We start from the raw sequence: 21,484 nt of genomic DNA on the forward strand, positions 1-21,484 counted from the left end.
TAAAACTGCAATTTAGAAGACCATATATTTTAAAAATAGGAATTAGTTTGCAGGTACACGATCATAAAATAAATGGGCATTTGATTACATTTTTGTTGACTGGGGAGATTTATGAAATTTATGTAGTAATTTGTTACAAGGTTAAGATCTGGACTTTTTAAACAATTCATTTATTTGCTTCCTGGGAAATGTAGTTTGTTGATCAGGGATGTTGCAACAGGGCGAGCAAAGCAGAGAACAGCTGATAAATCCACTGCCCTGAGGACTCCCTTGAACTCTGTGATAGACTCTTGACAATGCAGTCCACATTGGAAACCACCTAATGAGGCCTCGTGCCTCCTCCCTGCTGCCGAAACTTTATACATTTTTCTATTAAAATTGTGTTGAATTAGTTGTGCCAAGTTTTCATTTGTAGCAGCAGTTTGTCAATTCAATGCTAACCACATAATAGCTTCTGTATTAACTGTTAAAGGTCCAGTGCGTACATTTGTTTGTGACATCTAATAATCACAGAGGACTCCTCTGCTCACCCCTCCCTTTTCCAAAGGCATCAGGAAGCTTCAGTAGCATTCACATACCAGAAAACATGTAAACACTCCACAACTCTCTCTGCCAGTTGCTCCTTCTTTTTCTCCTTCAGTTTATCCATTGAGTTTATGCACATGGAGCTTTGTTTCCACTGTAAAATTCAAGCTGCTATAGAAACATGGTGGTGCAAGAAGGTGACCTCTGTAAAGCACTGCACTAACCTGAAGTTCATATAAGAGGCTCATTATTATACGACAGTGATTCCCAAAGTGCAGGCCAAGAAAAGTCATTAAATATAAATAAATGTGTTTTCCATTTTCAGTGTTTTGAAGTGGCAACCGTCCCGTTACAAGTGGGATTCTCTCCCTCTTGGTAAGTATTACACACAAAGTCAGCTGAGCATGCTTTCTAAATGTTGGATGATTGGGTTTGGTTCCGTCTGGCTTGATCCTTACTTCCTGTCCTCACTTCCTTCTCTCCATTGCTGTTTTTTTTAATACATAATACCAGCCGTATTTGGGTTTTTATCCCCTCAAGCACTTTGAGTTGCATTGCCTTGTATGGAAAGAGCTATATACAGTAAATAGTTTGATTCATTGATAGATTGAAACACTACATTGGTGACTTCAATGGTTTCTTGTGGAGCTCAAAATCATAAAGTGAAACAAATATATGCTTAGAGGTTTAATTTTTTTAAACAAACATTTAAAAGTCAATAATGTACAAATAGGCTCAAGAAAAAATATAAACCCAAGAAAAAGAAAAGAGAAAAAAAAAATGACAATAACATGTATTAACATCAGTATTTGTTTGAATGAAACTGAACTAGTGCTGCAACTAACAATCATTTTAATAATCAATAAATCTGTCCATTATTTTATTAATGAATCTTTTGTTGATCACTGTTTCCCAAACCTGGAAAATACGTTCCCCTATTTTTTTTGTCCAAAAACCGAAATGATTCAGTTTGAATGATTTCTTTGTAAAATGGCGACAAACCCCCACTAATCATCACATTCAAGAAGCTGAAAAATCAAAAAAAACAGCCCACTCAAACCGATGAATCAAATATCAAAATAGTGGCCGGTTAATAGTGGCAAATTTTCTTCATTTGTGAACCAGTCAAGCAAATAGTAATTTGTTTATAAAAATTAAAACACAGACAGTAGACCAGTCATGCAGGTGTAAGTGCATGAACACAGAATAAGTGCAACTGCTTCTGTGTTTTTCCAAACTCAACTTCTGTGACTTACAGTTACCATTTTAAACACAAAAAAAAGCCCCAGTACATTTAATGCAGTGGTAGACAAGAAAAGAAAAGTGTTCGTCCAACTTCCACTGCTGACCTAGGAGAAACAGAAACGAGGCTTTGATGTAACACATGAACCAGACTGACAATACTGTCTCTATGTTGTATAAATGGAAGAAAAACACTTTTCCAGTACGACCATGTGCGTTTAGGCTCAAACACCATGGATGCATGTAAAAGCTGCGCTCAGAGAAGAGTTTGAGACTTCTACTTGAAAACAGAGCTGCTTCCATTGAAGCTTCAGACACACGTATAGACAGACAGCAAGTGTTCCTTTGCATCGTCTCCATGGTTTGTTTTTAAAGTGAACTGTGCACTGGGACAGAGAGCAGCAATAACCAGCCCTGATAACGCGGATTGTTGTTCTCCTGCTTCAGTGCAGCATTTCCCCAAGTTTAGATTTCACAGTACCTTGCACTCTTTGCTTGTTGGAATTTTTACGTGACGTAATTTAAGGAAAGACGGCTTAGCACACGATACACGTGATATGGAAGCAGCCAGAGATTTCAGACTCCCATAAACTCTCGGGCTCCTCGGCTCGTCTCAAGTCTTTTGTGACACGTGGTTGTTTTGAGGTAGAGGACTCCAGTCAGTTTGCCTCATCGGAGAAATCCTTTATCGACCGGACGACTCCTTGTTGATGATGGCTCTTACTGGGATGATCGAGTTCAGGTCCTTTGACTTGTGCAGTATCTGACATGCCTGCACAGATGGAAACACAGGAATGTGAATAACTTGAGATGTGTTTCCGTCGAGTGGAACGGTTCGGTTTGGTGCAGTACATATTTTTTGGAATAGTACCAAAATAACCAGCTGATTGGGCAGAAAAACATTATTCCCTTGCGTTTCTTCATGATGTCGCACTGCTACGACGTCACGCCAAGTATTTCGCTAATGCTAACACCCCGCCTACCGAGTAAAGGTACTGTTCTCAGTTGAAACGCAAGCCTGACCCAGGGCTTAACCGTTTCAAAACATACCATACTGTACCAAACCGAACCGTGCCATGATGGAAACGTGGCAGTAAAGATGCTCCACTGTGATTCATGGAGAGAAAGACAATGTGAAGACTGCAGTTTTCTAAAAATGACATGTACCTCTGCAAACCGAGTTTTGATGGCATCAAACTTGATCCTCTCGTGGACTGCCCTGGCCACATTGTTTCTTTCAAATGGCTCTGAAACACAACACCAAGCATGCCATTTTAAACACGGACATTTTCCTGTAGTTCTCCAAAGTTACTCAATCAGTAGCAGCTGGACTTGCAGGCTCATTGAAGATGTTACACCTCTCAAATCAAGAGGCTTGTTCAGTTCTTTAGGACTTCAGAAGTGAAGAAACATCTCCAAGTGCAGCTGCTACTGATTCAGTGACTATTGGAGAACTATGACCTGGAGGAATGAGAATCTACACAGACAAGTAGCATGTGATGTCCACTGAAATGTTTACCTTCCACACATATGAATTTGTTTCTCCACTCTTTGGAGTTGTTCTTGGGGAAAGCTCTGGCCTCTCGAATAGAAATGACCTGCTGATCCCACCTTTAAGACACAGGAAAAAAGAAAACATATACACTTATTAGCGTGCAAAATAATCCCAAAGACAAAGGTCATCGAGAGATGTGTCCATAACTCTACAGGTTGTTGTGAATCAACTAATAACATGCACACTTTCACTTATGATGTTCTAATTCAGAGGATTTCTTTTTTACCCTTCAGGCATTTGTTGAGATTGTTCAGTCCAGTGTAATAGAAACTTCATGAGAAACAACAGTTATGTTAAGTAACACTTATTTTTGTCAAACAAACGTGATTTTTATGTGATTATGCCGACTGCAAAGGTTCGAGCTGTAGTTTTTTTTGCACCTGAATGGCTACGTTAAGGGCTGATTTTCATAACTGATTAAACTGACGATTCTTTTCTGGACTAATCAAATAGTTGTTTGGTCCATAAAATGTCAGCAAATGTTGATCAGTATTTAACAAACCTGGAAATGATGATGAATGTTCTCAAATCTATTGTTTTGTCCACAAACCAAAATGATTAAGTTTTGATGATTTCTTTGTTATATGGAGCAAAGAAACCAGAAAATATTCACATTTACAAAGTGGTTTTAATTATTTGGATTAATCGATTATCAAAATAGTAGACGATTAATTTGCACATTGATTAGAGATCGAGTAATTGTTTCGTTAGCTTTGATTACAAAAATATGTTTGTTTTATCTTACAGAATGTCATCAGATGAACATTCCCGTGTCTTCCAAGGTCCAAGATAACGCAGGTTGGTTCAAATATTTTACAAATAATTTAATTAACCATCCACTGTGTCTAGTTCAAGTTTAGTTTACTTGCAACAAACAGTTATTTATGTAAATGTTATTAAGAATCTACTTAAAATATGCAAAAGGCAAAATCACCCAACATATGATCAGTGCATATTTCTGTGGCGAGTTTCAGGTCACCCTTTTGACTGTGGCGTGACACATTAACACATATGCTGCAGACACAGTGATCATGGCATGTCATGTTAGTGCGGTGTAAGGCTAAAGGTCCCACCTGCTCCTGCCTCTCACCCCAGAAACATGAGACCAGAGAAGAGGATGCAGGATAGAGGAATCGGAGGAGGAGAGAAAGGGAACCAGGGAGGCAGGAGACGTTGGCCGAGGGAGAATGAAAATGAGCAGGAGAAAGCGCCATGAAACACGAGACTCAGTAATGTAACGTCCATGGTAGATACCTGAAGTCTCTGGCGTAGTATTTCAGAAAACCCAGGAGCAGCTCTCCCAGAGAGGACTGGTTTTTGGAGATGTAGGGCGGGATGTGTTTGGGTCCGTCTGGAATCATGTCGATTTCCATGAATGGATTAAAACACTCCTGAAAAATTGAGGGTCAGAACTGAGTAGCAGTGCCACTGAAGAGAACTTTAACTGTGATGGTGGCGGTTAAATTTAAGTGGTGTAGAAATTACACAATCAACAATAAAAAAAGTTTTTTAACTAAAAAAACAACTAATTTTTTATTTGTTAAAGATTATAAAACTGTTTCCACAACACTCAATGACTCCGCAACACTGGGACTACTTGTCCCAGTGCACAATTGGGAATTGATTTATTGAATGAAGGGTGTCCGACTGCCTTCCTTCCCTTTCAGCTCGTTTCAGGTTTAGCATGCAGCTAGTTATCGGCAAGTCGAGCGTCACTCTGAGTCTACCTAAGCATCCATTAACTTAAAAATATCCAAGCTGACAGAGCATAATATTGGTGTCCTCATCAGTCCAGCAAATGTACTGTCACCGTTGTCTTATTATCTGTATCAGCTCCTTCTATCATATGAGAACTAACCCTTCGTCCAACTTTGAGAAAGTACAATTTCAGTCTTACATGTATTTTAAGATTCCGGTTTTAGACAAACTAACACAATAATTAGTTTTTTTGTACAGGAAAACGAGATTTACATGTGAACACACTTACTGGGTGGTCCCTCTGCAGAGACGGGATCACAGGTTCCTTAAGAGCTGAAATGAAAACATGAAATTCACTCCAAAAAGTACCATAAAAGCAAATGACAAATATTTGTTTGTGTGTGTTTGTGCTGACTTTGGAGGAAGTGCAGGACCATCAGCACCAGTGTGTAGCTGCTCAGAGTTCCTCTGCTGGCATCGTTGATCAGCATGTGTTGTGCCCACTTCTTGATGACAAGTATCAGGGGTCGTATCCTGAGATCAGCTGAGAGAGAAAGTGTACACAAACACCAACAGCTCAAAACAAGACTCCTTTTCCCTTTCTCTCAAGAACGGACTTCACTGGAATTAAAAGGTACAGTGTTTAAGCTTTAGCAGCATTCATTGGTGAATTTGCATGTTGCAGCTGAATATCATTCACCGCACTCTTCCCTTCAAAGTGTGTTAGAAGAACCTGTGTAGTCTTCAGTGATCAGGTGATTGTACACTTGTAAAAAAAAAAATAGCTTCCATTTTTGACTTATGAAAATCACTGTACACCCTTGACCTTTAAACCTTGAATTAAAAGTACAAATAAAATGTATAAAAGTACATAATAATAAGCCAGTTAATTAAATAATAGTGAGCTGATGCACATGATTAGAAAATGCAAAAAGCTGGCTTGATTAGTCGTTCCTTTTAAGTAAATAAACGAAATAGGAACAGATGAATTTTAAATTCTTACAGCCACAGAAATCAGTGAAGCATTATTGTGACCCACCATAAGCGTAACTCCTCAGGAGGAATGTGTTTCTGATTCCCACCGTGTTGTTGATATTCAGATCAAACTCCAGATCACTAGAGAACAGAGAGGCATAGTAGAAGAGTTCCATGAAGACTCATCTCTGATTATCTTATGTTAAAAACAAAAGCTTCAAATCTGTGACTCGTGCTCCCACCTGTTTTTCTCTCTGAACTTGAGGATCGGCACTTTGGCTCTGATTAGCTGAGTCCTGTCTATATATGCTATAAATCAAAACAAGCATTTTTGAGATTCAAAATTAGTTTCAGTTTCATTTCACAAATACATGAATAACTCTTGTTAAAGCTGGGTAAAAAGCTCCACCTAGTGGAGGTTTTGAAAAGCATGAACACAACTAATAAAAGCACTAATTAAGAAGAATTCAATTTAGAGCTGCAACCAACGATTATTTTCATAATCCATTAATCTGTCAATTAATTTCTTGATTAATCAAATGTAAGAAAATATTGAAAAATGTTTCCAAATCTGGAAATGATGCCATTCTCAGATGTATTGTTTTGTCCACAAACCAAAATGTTTCAGTTTTAAGTTTTTCTTTGTCAAATGGCACAATGGAATCAGAAAAGTCACATCTTATCTAAGAAGCTGAAAAAATCTGAAGGTTTGTTTGAATAATGAAAAAAAATAAAAAAATAAATCTCTAAAACTGAATAATCAATTAATTTAGTCATCGATTAATTGAATAATCATTGCAGCCCTAATCCAGTTAAATGGCTAAAAGGAAAACTGTGTTTAGCACGTTCAAAGCAAGAAAATAGACAAAAAGAACTACATATTGTATTTGTAACATATTGTTTCATTACTCACAGAGTGAATTAAACAACCTTTGGAGGGCAGAGAGTGTATGAATGGTATCAGCTCTTTTCTGAAACAACCAAAAAAGTGTAGATGTTCAAGGGGAAGTGGGCATCTGTATGATTATGTACAACACACATATACAAAGAGATACTCACTTTTGCCTGGATGACCAGACACAGATCAGCGTCACTGCTCCGGCAGCCCAGTCCATTCATAGAGGACCCAGTCAAGTACAGCCGAGCCGCTGTAGGACACACACAACACAAATGTTTAAAAAGGAGCCACAGAAAGACAATCAGAGCAAAGAGTGGCTGTTAATCGTCGTAAACACCTGTGTAGATGCGTCGTATGTCTTGCAGCAGTCGCGATCGGCATGATTCCTTCTTGGTCAAGTCAGATATCTGCTGCTGACAACGTTCAAACAGCTCCACCATCTGAGCGCTCAGCTGAGGGCACAAACACATGAACACACACACACAATCAGACGTATTGTACGGTGTGTTAGCAGCAGAGTAGGACCAACTAAACACAGTACCTTGTCCTTTGCATAGATCATCATACAGTCGGGTCTTTGTGGGACAGTTATTGCCTCTGGGCGAGGATGGGAGTGTACGCTGGCATGAGGGCGGTCATAACCATCAAAGGTTGATCTTGAGGGCCTGGCAACAACTTCATCACGATACCGGGGCAGCGGCGGGGGTGTTCTTGGTCGGGGTGGGGAAAGACGTTGCCGTTTCACAACATGAGGACTGTATTCCTCATTCGGTCTCCTGAGAGAACGGTGACACATTAAAAAGCAACTTGTGGTGAGTTTAAAGAAACAGGCGAAATCATTCAACAGGGAATGATTCAGAGAAAGACATACTTGCGTCTGTTGGTCATAGTTACTGCATTAGGAGGGGGTAATGGTGGGGGCAATACTGGGGGTTGCCATTCGTATTGGGGTAATCTTTCTCGAATAGGACCCTTGAAGCTGTAAAAACACAAGTTCATGTTACACCACGGGACTGAAGAGTAAAGAAAATTATCATGTGACAAATCTTTGTCAAACCTAGGCTTACAAAAGTTATACAGACATTTTCATAGAATTTAACCTAAACAGAAATTGCATGTACACATCAGACAGCAGTGGCTTTCTCTGGTCCTTTGATGAGAAATGTTCAAAGGACAATCGTCTTACTACTTAACATCAATAGTGTCTAAATGAACAACGAACTAAGCAATGCTGATTGAAAAACTAATACAGAGCATATGCAGTTCCCATTAAACTTATTCTGTGTAAGACGGTTACCTCCAAGACAACTGGAGAGCGAGCCATACTTTTTTATCTCCCTTCCTACTTCAAAGCTACTTTTAGTTACTAGTGATGTGAATTTTTAGTTGTATATTCTAAAGCAGCAGCCTGTACTGAAGCCTGGACTGAGGGACATGTGTGCAGATTCCTAACACTTAACTTTGAATAAATCATGTTATCTACCATTTCACTCTTGTGAAACAATTTCACCTTGAGACACTGAGATGCAGACTGTTGTGGCTGTATAACCTCTGCACAGCCACCTTGGGTCTGCTCCATGACCTTGGTTTCTATGGGAACTGCCATTGGAGATTAAGCCAGCTGGGGGCTATCAGTGTCTTTTAGGAATGCAATTGTATTCTCAATGTCAATTTTATGATATTGCAAAAACAAAACTGGCTTTGGGTCCATGACAACATTACACAATAAGTCTTAGTTTCAGCTGTACTTGAATGAGTGGAGGGAAGAGCAAACTACAGGGACCAGCATCCCATGCATGCATACCCATAATTCTGATGCCATGATTCTGAAGCAGATGCCAGTGTGGTGAGGTAGAACAGAGCATGGAAATAGTATCTTTTAAATCTGATGTGCGTAACCTATGAGGTTCCATCACTGACCTGGGAGTTCTTAAAAGTAATCTCAAAACATATTTATTGAGGGCTTTTAAGATGTTCTGTAGCACAGTGACACTTTACATCTGTTCTTAACTGTACATTTTCAAATTTTAATTATTCTTATTTTATTAGTTTATTGGTTGTCCTTACTGTTTTATTGTGTATTTTACTCCTGCTAACTTATGGGGGGCTTTTATTCTTTTAATAAGAAGCACTTTGAGTGCCTTGCAGATATTGAAAAGTGCTACACAAACAAACATCTATTGATTGATTGAAGGGAATATTCTCAACACATGAGCAGACCGATCCTATTTTGATGATCACAATGAAATATTGATCCAATTTATCATTTTTCTTCCTTGTTTTTATTTATAGTAAGAGGCAAAATTGCATAGACTGAGAGAATAAATAAAAGTGAGGTTAGTGAAGCTGCTGATGATGGTGCTGCAGTGTCTTGGTCAGGCTCACCTGCTGACAGCAGCCATGTTCTGGTAGTTGTGAGGGTAAAACCGGGCCACCGGGGCGGAGGGCGTGTACGGGCCCTGCGTGTGAGAGCCATGCGTGTACGATCCCTGCGTGTACGATGTCCGGTCTCTCGGAGTAGCACTGCGGTGGAACATGCTGGGGGTCCTCGCGGAGATACGTCATCAACTCAGCTGAGTGAAAACAAAAGTACGACATTAACAACCAAAAAGCACCGGAACAAAAAAAGGTGAGACTCACACAAGCTCCAGAGATTTTCACAAACTGCGAGTGGCCACGAAAAGTTTTGTCGCGAAAAAACAACAACAGCTGCGCGTGAAACAGATTGTGTAGCTAATTAGCAAAGTTAGCTCGTGTTAACTTGGCAGTCTTTTCAAACCTATTACTAACACATGTATGGTATGACGTGGGGTTTTGTATGGGGTTTTTAAGTGAGGACTATATCTGTGGAAATGTGTCGCTAAACGCTGTTCACTCATAAAATGAACCTACACTCTTTCACTTACCAAATTTCATGTCACATGTAAACAAAACTGAAGCCGCTGCCAGTAAGAAGATAACTTCCTGCTGCGTGCGCGCTTCCGCGTGGATGCCGTGACGTAATGGACTTTTCTTAAAGGCGCCGTAGCTGTGCGCTTATTAAAGGGATAATCTACCAAAAAATGATAACGGACGGATTTAGTGCAGAGCTTCCCAAACACAATTTAGCAAACAAACGTCTGAGGCCTTCAGTAATATTTGTACATTAGCAACAATTTAGCACAGGCTGACACGGTATATAGTAGACTTAAAACTTGAAAGTTAAAAGTATTTCTTAAAATCAGTCATACGTATTTTACAGCAATTTAAAAGTTAACTACAAAACTGTAAAATTAAAAACATACCTATTTATGTTTAATGGCCCATCTGCAGTACCGTCACGGCCCCTCACACTTTGGGAATCGCTGCACGAATCCATTATCTTTTGGATATTGTGGAACACTCGTGATTGTGTGCACACTCTTTGTTTGAGGCAATGTTGGATACCCAAATGAGATTCATTTGAATGATATCTTACAGCTGTAAATCTGATAAGGCCTTTTAGCAGTAAAATCTCCAGGGCAGCTTCAGGATTTATCACATCAGTCTATCACGACTGTTCAGCTGACAGACTAAACTGTCAAACAGACCTTTTCCTTGTAAATGTAAATGTGACAGACAAGTTCTATTTCAAGTTTTTTCTCTCTTCATCTTCACGACTTGTCCACACTTTTCTTGACAATTTTTATGTTACCATGGTAGCTTTGTGAGTTCTGTGGTGTAGGCTGTGTGATGCAACAGTAGGCTGCAAATAAAGATGCAACATTATCTAGAGACATTCAGCTTATACCTTCAACTCCTGTGTCCTCTCAGAACAAATTGTTGTTTTGGTCTTAAATGGTCCTAATCCATTAAACGGAAGCATATTATATATTAGATGATACTTTCCTTTAATAGATTCTTACAATAAGGTTCAGAATTAGATATTATCCCCAAATCCATTTTGCTGAGCTCATAAGACACTGAAACAAACAAAACAGCACATGCAGACTCATAATAACAATATGATACAGGCAAGGATGGATTACTGAACGGGCCTACCCAGCCCAGGGACCCAAGGGCTCAGGGGCCCCTGAATATCTGTACTGTGTGTCATTGTGTACGTCACAGGAGAGCTTATTACGACAAACGCCCTGTATCTGTCCCAGGATACAGGCCCAGAAGATGACCAAAAATCATCTGTTCTTTTTTGCTCATTGGCTGCCAAAATAATACATCTGTGAATGAACTTGATTATAATAAAAGACGCCAGTCCACATAACAACAGAATAGCCTTTTTTTTCCCCTCTGTGAGCACACAACTTCTCAGATAAAAAGTTCCTGTAAAAGCACCAAACATCAGCAGGTCCCCTGAGCATCGAGTGACGTCACTGCGGAGGACGGTGTCGTGACGTAGGCAGTTCAATACTGTCACTGATCTGAGTGGGAGGACAAGCGGATGCATTTGCCAGATGTGGAGTACACAGGAATCTGTGTGGATCAATAAAGCGCATACACACACACACAGCTTCAGCTTTAGAAGCTGCAGAATAACTGAATATAGAGTGTCACGTGATTTATTAAAAACATGCATTAACTCATTTTGCAGAGGATTTAAGGTTTTAATCCAAGAGCGTGGTTATTGTGGAAATAATAGATGTGAAATAGCAGCAGACTGGGCGAGAGTGGGGGTGTATCCTGTGTGAACCCACGGTAATGAGAGAGAGAGAGAGCGAGAGAGAGAGAGAGAGAGGTGGACAGTGTGATGCTGTGCATAATCTGCTGCCTAAATGAGGCTTTTTCTTCTTCCCCACTCCAGGCAGCAGGACTTCTCCACCCTTTCAGTCAGGAGCTGTCATTTTGCGCGCCCTGTTTTGGTCGCGCGTCAAACCTCCATTGGACTCGGTGCTGGATCTCCCACAGAGCTGCTGCCGCTGCTGCCGCTGCTGCTGCTGCTGCTGCTCCATCATCACCAAACGCCCAACACCAGCGCAGCAGAGGAAGAGGCGGAGGAGGAGCAGGGAGGAGGAGGCTCAGTGATCACCCGTGCCATGTGCACCGCGACATATATGTGTGAATTCATGCGGTGACAGACAGCAGCAGGGAGGAATGGAGCAGTGGTCATCATTGCATTCCTGAAGACGCACCACCGTGACGGCGATAACGCGGAGAAGACCTTCAGAAGATCTGTCCACGCAGCAGCAGCCAATCCGAGAGAGACATTGCATTTTTTTTTTTTTTTTTTTTTTTAATTAACCGAGAGGGGAAAAAAATCAGTTGGAATCAGTGGTCAATTAAGTGTCGCCTCCATGTCAGCCACAACAATGGGGTAAGTGTGATCATTATTATTATTATTACATCACGTAAAAGGCTCATGACTGAGCTCCATCCTCTTCATCTCTGTATTCATGTCAGCTGCGACCGCCTCAGCATATGAACTTCTCTGCCATGGAAACCACAGCATGCATCACAAAATGATGTAGCCATATGTGTCTGTCCAAGACACAGAATGGAGGAGTCGAATGTTGCAATGATTTAATATTAAAATAATAGAAACAGCTCAGACGTCAGTAAACCACATACAAACATAATCCTGCTATAATCTACAAAGAAAATAACTAAAGGATATATTACATATAGTATTTATTATTTTTGCAAGGACGGTGCACAATTAAATGTAGTTGTGCCAGAGTTAGCTTGCTGCTAATTTGCATCAGTTGTCCCTGAGCAGGTATATGAGATTACAAAATAAAAAAAAATAAAAAAATAACAGTTCAATAACAACTTATACAGTCTAGAAGCAACAATTAATATGAATTAGCATGTATTTTACAATAGAACAGATACAATAAAAAGCGTGTAAATTAACACACTATACTAAAATAGCACAAACATGACTGCACTAGTGAGGGTCAGAACTAATACTAGTGATTAACAGGCTGTTTCACGTGTGGCTGAGTAGTGATCTTTCCAAGGCCTCGACGGGTTAACACATGAAAACAACACATTCTAAAGGCTCTTAGATAAACTAACTCATTCCTCTGCTCTGATGGTAAAACAGAAGCACAAATACAAATGCTCTTGCTGCCGTTATCAAACCTTTACCTTCCACAGAGTGGGACTTTTTTGTGGGGTGGGGGCGGCGGGGGTTGTGCTCAGGAAAGTTTACATTTAAATTCTACAGTTTCTTATTTATCTGTACAGCAGCGAGAGTGCTAAATATAGCAGTAGACGCTGGTCTTTCTGTGTCACTGTTCACTCCCCTATTGAGCTCTTGAGCACCGTTATCACCAACGTTAAAATACAGTGGTGTTAATAGACCGAGCAGCTACAGACTTTTCACAGGAGGCAGATTTATTCCCAATAAAATAATTTGCTCTCTCATCATTCTCCTCTTCCTCACATATACTTCACACACTGGTGTAGTGACATTAGATTAAGATGGAGCGAGAGATAAGGGGAATCTAATTTTGTTGTTGTTTCGTTTTCTACGCACTCTGTTCAAAATTCCTCAGCTCCACTCCGATCCCATAAAGTAGAACAGTATTTCTGATTTTTCTCCAAGTACCACCAGAGGAAGCTCACGTCCCACTGGTGGTACACGTACCACACTTTGACAACCATGGTGTTAGACAGTTATGCAAGTCAGGAAGAAGCTGCATCTCCTCTCAAATGTTTCACGGTGCTCCGATCTCCCACACACATTCGGTCGCATGTCTTGTTTTAGAGAAGCTTTGGGATCCACACAAAGTGCAAAGACAGGATAATGACAACAATTACGATGGCTTAGCACGACAGAAAGTGGCAGCTGTCTCTATGGCAGCAAAGTGACCACTGCCGTACACATCCTCAACAACCAACAGACACCCATCAGTGAAATCTCTCACTCTCTCTCTCTCTACTGCGCCGTGCTGCTCATTTGCATGTCGCCTAACCCTGAGCTCAGCGGTCCGTTTCCCCCACCAAGCCTGCCGTTCATTAACAGCTGTCTCCTGCAGTTCATTGTGATTAATTGCACAGCAGGAGGTTAACAATATGGCGCGATTTCGAGGCATTGGCCAAAACTCCTGCATTAAGTATTTACAGTGCACTAGAGGCTTTCCAGGCGCCCACTCTGCCCTCCCACAGTGTGGGCAGCACATATCATTCAGCAGGCTCCCACTCAGCCTCAGCTCTCCACTGGGCTCTGCCACGCTGGTGACTAACTCACTGTTATGCAACTCACTCAGTGACTCAATAAAAATGTAAACTGTGAGTGGAAGCACAATGCTGCCGTTAGAGTCGAAGTATGTGTGCGTCCAGATGGGATGAGCGTGTGTGCACATACAGCAGGTGTGGATCCGTTATCGACACACTGATAGAGTCATATTTCACTTCCGGTTCTCATGGCTCAATATCAAGCCACCGAATGCTCTGATGGTAATGACACGGAGGAGAGCATTAGTGTTGGATGAGAACTGGAGATGCCTCTGGTGTGCTCTCACTTTCCCTGGGCAAATGCAATCAATGCTCACACAGACTCCGTTTCTTTCTCGGTTTCAGTCCTCGCTTGTCTGTGTGGGTGTGTGAGAGAGAGAGAGAGAGTGAGAAAGAGAGAGAAAGGGTTTATAGGCGCATCTCAGGTCATCCAAAGCCACTCCCAGTAGACTGTGGCAACAGGGAACTCTCTGGTTTAATGACTTCACCCCCCCTTAAATAAGATGTACTTGCCGTCAGCCTTTCATCTGTCTAATTAATGAAGAACTGTGAAAACAAAAGGAAGGACAACTTCAAGAGAGGTAGAGGTGGAGGTGGAGGTGGCACAGCGAAGAAGGATCCCATGAACCGTGGACTTTTTCATTATGCTTCTGTTTCACTGTCAGTGTTTGCAGCGAGAGGAGCAGCTGTGTGGTTTGAGGCGACACACTGAAGTAGAAAAGTGTGGGATACACACTGTGTTTCTTCTTGTATGGGTATCTTTGTGAGGGCCAAAAAACTTATCAACCTAAGGGAGTAAGGGCATTTTGGCTGGTCCTCAGATTAAGACCTGCTTTTAGGGTTAGGGTTAGGGTTAGAATTAGGTTTAGGTTATGGTTAGTTTAAGCTTTAGTTGTGATGGTTAAGATTAGGGTAAGGGGCAAACATGTGTGTCTGTGTTACCTCTGTATGACCTTTTCTCGCATACAACACTGACCTTGTCGGGACCCTTAATCCTCCTGGAGACCAAAACCTGGTCTTAACGAGGCAGAACCTTTACCGTAACACTTTGTTTAGGCTGTTCAAATGAATGGAAGTCGATGCAGCATCGAATAGCTGTGCAAACGTGTGTGTGTGTGTGTGTGTGTGAAATAATAAAATAAAATGACCAGATAACAAATCTTAGATGCATGTGTGAAAATAGTATTATAAAGATTTTGCGTTTGTGTAATTTGTGTGTACTAATCCTTTAATACACACCATAACTAGTCAATCCACCTTTAGTGGCACCATTTTCTATGTTAGTAATATTATATTATATTATATTATATTATATTATATTATATCATATTATTTTATATTATATTATATTTGTATTGTATTGTATTGTATTGTACAGTATATTATCAGTCAGTCTCACTCACTGTTTCACAGTGTATCATTCTTCATTCTTTTTCTATAAAACCAGCCATAGTTCGTGCCTGTGCAGCAGAGACTTTAGTGTTCCCCACCGGCTCCATCTTCTTCTGCTGGGAGATGGGCGGATTCATCAGCGCTCCACCGTCTCCTACATTCATCACCTCCTCCACGTTCTCCTCATCTCACCCTCCTCCTCCTCTCACTTCCCTCTCCCTCTCGCCCTCTCTCTCTCTCTCATGCTGCCTGCTCTTGCTCTTGCTCTCTGTTTTAACGTTCCCCTTCCATCAGCTGCCCTCGTGTCACGCAGAACACTCTGAATACTCAGCATCTCCTCCTCGTCTCCTCCTCTTCACTCTTACGTTTTAGCTTTTACTCATCCATTTCCTCTGATGATAGTCCTCGTGTAATGGGGCGGTCAGCACATTCACACCCTTCTTACTTTCTTTCTTTCTTTCTTTCTTGGTAGGTCGACGTATTTGGACTTGTCTCAGTACTGTGCAAAAGTCTTATGGCACCACCAACTTTGTTGTTTTTGTGTCAGTCAAATTCTGTGATCATTGGCATTTGGATTAGAACGATGTGGCTGAAAGTTGGTCTTGTATATTAGCAAACTGTCAATGAGTTTAACCCATACAACAAGTGTATGTAATGTTTGTAATGTCCTGGTGAAGTAGACCCTTTTTACAGCAGACATGAAGTAGTAGGACACAAACCAGTAACATTATTTATGGTTCCGCTCCAGGCTTAAGTGAGCCAGAGTTGTGCTATTGTTTAAGTATAAGGGAAGGTCACACTAAATACTTTTCTACTTTTTCCTAAAAAAAAAAGTGTTATTTTAAAACTGCAAACATTTCCCATATTTTCTGGATGTGTCCCAATGAAGTGATTGAGAAACAGTTATACTGTATTGTCATTATAGCATTGCTAAAACAACAAATATAATGGTGGCATGAGACTTTTGCACATTTTTGCACTGACTGTTTAAAAAGAGTCTAATAAGTGTCTTAACTTTCATGTTGGCCTTTAAGTTGAGAAAATGTACATGATAATTAGAAGAAAGCAGCATCCCATCGGTTTTTGTGCTGTATTGTGTCACAAATTCAGGCCGATTTTCATGCGATTTGGTCGTGACCAACACATTTCCAGTGTCAGACTTGATTATGAACATCTGGAATGATGCATGAAACGTGTAGCGTAATGTAACTGAAGAACAGAGATTTGACATCTGGGACATACTGCTACACCCCAGCGAGAAGTCTAGCATGTTAGCATTTTTTTCTATTTCCCTGCCGAGTCTGACGTCTCCTATGACGTGCACCTGGACGTTGACCAATAGGATAACGGAGTGCTCTGATGCTGTCGTGGGATGCTGCTACTGTTAGCATGGAAGAACGTTTCATTGAGCTTTGGCAACAGAACCCTTGTCTCTTTGGCACCACGGTAGCTCAGTGGTTGACATGGTGACCATCGTGAAAGATAAAAATATCGTAGGAGTAGATACAGTTTTTTTTTTTTTTTGCAAGTGGTGGGCGTCATTTCTGGATCGGACTTCTTGGCACAGGCCTTCATGTAAAAAATCAAAGTGCCAAAAAGTTGCTGTTGTTTTTTTTTTTTACACACTCACACGAATCAAGGAGCTCTAAAAATGTGCCACAGCTCCATCATATTATGTAATGCATGAAGAGATGCCTGTTGCCAAGAGGCTATTGCACAGATCATCGAGACAGAGGCCATGCTTGTGTGTGTGATGTGTGCTCAAAAATGACTCACAGTTCTGCCACTTACACTGCTGTCCATGATTATGATAATTCACACACACACACACACACACACACGCAGCACTACAAGCGGCTTTGTGGAATGGCGTTAATCATCCCAGATTCAGATTCTCTCTCTCTCTGCTCTCTGACTTCCCATACTCGTCACATTCCCTATCATTCTTCCTCTCTTCCTGCCAAACTTCTCTCTCTGTCTTCCTATTTTACTTTCTTTCTTTTTCTTTCTTTCCCAGTCTTGGCTAATCACACTCAGGAGGGGTGCTGCTGCTGAATTTTAATATTAATTTATACAGCAGGCCTTTGATGTACCCCATCACCCCCTCAGTGCAGTGTAAGCACTTCTCTATCTCCTGCTCTGCCAGCACTGCCAGCCCAGAATATCTCCCTCTGCACCCTGTGCTTTGAGTGTGTGTGTGTGTGTGTGTGTGTGTGTGTGTGTATGTGTGTACTGACTGTAGATATTACTCAAGACGCTCCAACAATGCTGGCACTGAAAGAGCAAAGTGAGCAGTGACGGATAAATGGAAGATGAGTGAAGGTTACACGTGAGTGACAAGTGAAATAACGGTCAGAAACAACATCTCAAATGAGCTTAAATCTAAATCCTAGTTTGAGTGTCAGCGAGGAGTTACGTAATCTCAAGGTGAACCCATCGTGGGGTTCTGATCATCTTCTGGTCCAGGCTGCACAGGCGACACTCAACATCATATATTAATAGTTCCATTACATGTGTGTTTGTGTGTGGAAAGTGCAGCTCGGTGGGGTGTGTCTGTGGTAGTTAACCATGGCCTACTGTCTATATTTAGCCTTAGACCCTCTCCTTCCCCCCCTGTGCTCCCGTGTGTGACCCTCTGCTCAAAGCTGCAGGCATTCCCATATCAGAGCAGAGAGAGACCAGGCAAGAAAGACTGAAGAGACTTTCTGCTGGATAGCTGCACACACTGGCCGAGTGCATTAGAGATGGATTTGGAGAGCGCTTCTCTCGCTTGTCGTGCATGCTTGCGAGACTATGAGTATACGCAGTGATACTCTGACAGCCTCTCTTCCTGTGGTATAACTATGGAGGATGGCGAGTTGGAAATTCGGTTGCCAGGGCGATCTGACTCCCCCGTGGGCAGCAGGAGATTCAGTGCAGGCGGCGGGATAGGTGAGACGTTGGTGCTGCGGCACAAAGAGGTTCACCACTTCTTCTTCGTCCCCTTTAGGGAGCAGCCCATCTACAGCACGAGGGCCCACGTCTTCCAGATCGACCCCAACACCAAGAAGAACTGGCTGCCCACCAGCAAGCACGCCGTCACCGTCTCCTACTTCTACGACAGCACGCGCAACGTCTACCGCATCATCAGCCTGGATGGCACCAAGGTGAGCGTTTTCACTGTTCCTCTCCCACTGTGCCCGGAGTGTTATATTTTAATTTCCACCAGCTGGAGGTTCCAGATGTTTCTTTATAATGACCTCATCACACATTAAACAACCTTCCAGTACATTTTAGTGGTCACGCAGTACATTTACATGACATTAGACTAAAACCGGACTTTTAAAATACGTGTTAACATGTTAGTCTGAAAGGTGGACGGATAATCAAACTTTGCTTAGGTGCTTTGCACATATTGCACATTTTTCCCACCCTCAAAAGTAAGGAACAGGCTGGTTAACAGAAGATGAGAGCAGAGATAAAAACATGACCAAATGTATGCTCTGTCAGCCTAAAGAATTTAAGGTATAGTGTATAGTGTTTAAGGTAAAATGTCCAAAATGGCAGTTTCCATAGAGCTGACCCGGCTGCTCATTCTCATTCCTTCTCACACTTTTATTATTAATTATTTTATCTTCTATTTCTGCCAAAGGGAAATCATTTCACTTTTTACACACTGTACCTTTAATGGATGGCAGGAGGAGTGGTGCTAGCCGCCAGCTAAAGCTGTTTTGGTCAGTTATAGGGCAACCGGAAGATGTCTAATACTAACAAGCCGAGAGGGCAAATATATCGCCACCTAGGGATGGCGGAGTCACAGAAAAGGGTTCACGCTAGACAGACAAGACAAAATCAGACAAAGGACAGTTGAGCCACAGAAATGAAGTCCATAAAACACATTCAGTTACACACTGCGTACATTAAACTTCCTTAAAGACCTAACCAGTCCTTCCTAGGGGATTTGTTTTGGTTAAGAAGTGAGAAACTGATTCCTGGCTCATGACAAAGACAGTACTGGACATGTACTCACTGTTAGTGTCCATGAGCTCTAACATACGACTGCGTGAAATCAGGTCAGTGTTGCAGCCTGTCCCGTCTGACGACTCATGTTTCATCATGTGTAAGCATGCAATTACTGTGTGTCAGTGTGTGTGTGTCTGCACACCAGAGTTCACACTTCATGTCTCAGGTTATTCTTGTTAGAAAATCCCGGTGGGATATTTATGCTGGGCATAGTGTGATGGACCAGACGCACATATTCACACTCACCCGCTGTCAGTCATGGAGACAGGAACAGAAGGGGTGAAAATAAATGGGAGAAACAGGTGACAGAGTGAAAAGGATGTGTGGTTATAGGACTAGGGTGAACAAACGTGGAAACCAGGTGAGTGAGAGAGGTCAGAGAGCTGTGAAGGACCGAGGGAAGCAAAGCACGGTCAAGGACGAGCCATTTTCTGATGGTCGGTGCAGCAACTGCCCTACATCAGGCAGCGCTCAATAGGAAATCAGTAAATTCAATGCTCAGCCACTGGCTGACTAATTGTTATGTGTTAATCCGACCAGAATGTCCGCCATTACATAACACAAATAATTGATCAGAGGAAGTTTACAGGCAGATTTCTATCATGTCTAATGGAAATCAAACGACTTGCATATTAAAACTGTCGTGTGTAAGTTTAAGAGCTGCAACTAACGCTTATTTTCATAATCGGTTAATGTGTCAATCTCCCACACTTTACCTTTACGTACTTCTTGAGATTTTGTCAAACTCAGGCATGACGAGGCATAATAAAATAGTACTGCACTCACCTCTCTCTTGAAGTTCAATGAAGGTTTAGTAGTCTGCGATGAGTGATGTTCGATGAATTTATTCAAATGTTCCTGGCCATGGAGAACAGAGGCAAACATCAATACAAGCATGCACATAACCTGATGCTATCACTATACTGTATGACCCATACAGTATATTCATCTGTCTAATGACCTTTACATATGACACAAGTGTCAGGAAGACAGGAGTTCTCTGTTGAATAATCCTCTCCATCATTATCTATGTTTGTGGACCGATCGGGATCTGATTGGCTCCTCACAGGAAAGGAATGAACACAGTATTTTAGCCCTTGGTGTGGACCTTGGATTAGCTTGTGTGCAGTGTCTAATCACAGGCTTTACCTCGAGCTGTCTACAACGTATGTGACCTTTCAACCTTTAACCTCAGCTCCAGTGATGTATTTACATCCTGTGGTAAAACGCTGGTACACGTACCACAGTTTGAGAACCGTGGGCCTATACAATAGCATCTTCTCAACCACTGTTCTTCAATTAGCTCTAGTTTATAATAAATACTATTTAAAAACACTGGCCAAAAAGAGATGAGCAAGGGTTATGAACTTCCCTCACGTCTGCTCTATTAAAACCATTGTTTAATGAGTTCACACGCACAATATAGTGGTGTTTAGGTCTCATGTCGTGCATCCGCATTCCCACGCTGCACACAGGAAGTGAATCATTTTACGATGAGGTAGACGGGTGATGGGGCAGCCCATGGCCAAGTTGAAAGCCTTGGCTTGGCTTGTGACTGAAAGGTTGTCCCACCAGGTCAAGGGCTTGGATACCTAATCCTTGAAGTAATAGAAGTAGAGTAACAACATCAATCACTGTATACAGTTCAAAGTAGTGGCAGTTAAAGATTAGATGAAACAGAGGAAAACATCTAATCCCCATGGAAGGAAGCAAAGCGTGTCTGAACGACACACACACATACAGTATATTATACAAACTGCAATATTACAGGAAGTGTAACACATAATAAATGGACGGTCTCTGTCTCTGTCTCGCAGGCAATAATCAACAGCACCATCAGCCCCAACATGACGTTCACCAAGACCTCACAGAAGTTTGGCCAGTGGGCGGACAGTCGAGCCAACACTGTCTACGGCCTGGGATTCTCCACTGAGCATCACCTGTCCAAGGTACTATACACACACACACACACAAACACCAAATTTACAAAAATGAAATGTTTTTACAAATCCAGGAACAAACGTATGTCTTATATAGGCACC

General features: G+C 41.6%; 2 protein-coding genes across 6 annotated transcripts in view; one reads left to right on the forward strand and one right to left on the reverse strand.

Moving 5' to 3' along the window:
* Nucleotides 1-1,199: 1,199 nt before the first annotated feature.
* Nucleotides 1,200-9,879, reverse strand: tent2 (terminal nucleotidyltransferase 2). The gene is made up of 15 exons (XM_058635459.1): nucleotides 9,800-9,879; nucleotides 9,279-9,466; nucleotides 7,765-7,872; nucleotides 7,435-7,669; nucleotides 7,231-7,345; nucleotides 7,055-7,143; nucleotides 6,909-6,966; nucleotides 6,238-6,304; nucleotides 6,060-6,136; nucleotides 5,436-5,564; nucleotides 5,310-5,353; nucleotides 4,577-4,713; nucleotides 3,287-3,378; nucleotides 2,935-3,014; nucleotides 1,200-2,539 (listed from the first exon to the last, which is right to left on the reverse strand). Exons 2-15 carry the CDS (start codon nucleotides 9,428-9,430, stop codon nucleotides 2,453-2,455), a joined length of 1,470 nt encoding a protein of 489 aa, XP_058491442.1. The 5' UTR covers nucleotides 9,431-9,466; nucleotides 9,800-9,879; the 3' UTR covers nucleotides 1,200-2,452.
* Nucleotides 5,447-21,484, forward strand: part of homer1b (homer scaffold protein 1b) — a 35,461-nt gene continuing 19,423 nt past the window's right edge. The window contains exons 1-4 of one of the 5 annotated variants that reach the window (XM_058635462.1): nucleotides 5,447-5,654; nucleotides 11,671-12,180; nucleotides 18,430-18,586; nucleotides 21,260-21,391. In XM_058635462.1, coding sequence (XP_058491445.1) covers nucleotides 12,161-12,180; nucleotides 18,430-18,586; nucleotides 21,260-21,391 — 309 coding nt within the window. In that variant the 5' untranslated portion in view covers nucleotides 5,447-5,654; nucleotides 11,671-12,160. Of the gene's footprint in view, nucleotides 5,655-9,505; nucleotides 9,523-11,606; nucleotides 12,181-17,963; nucleotides 18,587-21,259; nucleotides 21,392-21,484 lie in introns of those variants that run through there. The other 4 variants (XM_058635464.1, XM_058635463.1, XM_058635465.1 and 1 more) reach the window with 4 other exon arrangements.

This window comes from Solea solea, chromosome 8 (genome assembly GCF_958295425.1).
Source record: "Solea solea chromosome 8, fSolSol10.1, whole genome shotgun sequence".
NCBI classification, from domain to species: domain Eukaryota; kingdom Metazoa; phylum Chordata; class Actinopteri; order Pleuronectiformes; family Soleidae; genus Solea; species Solea solea.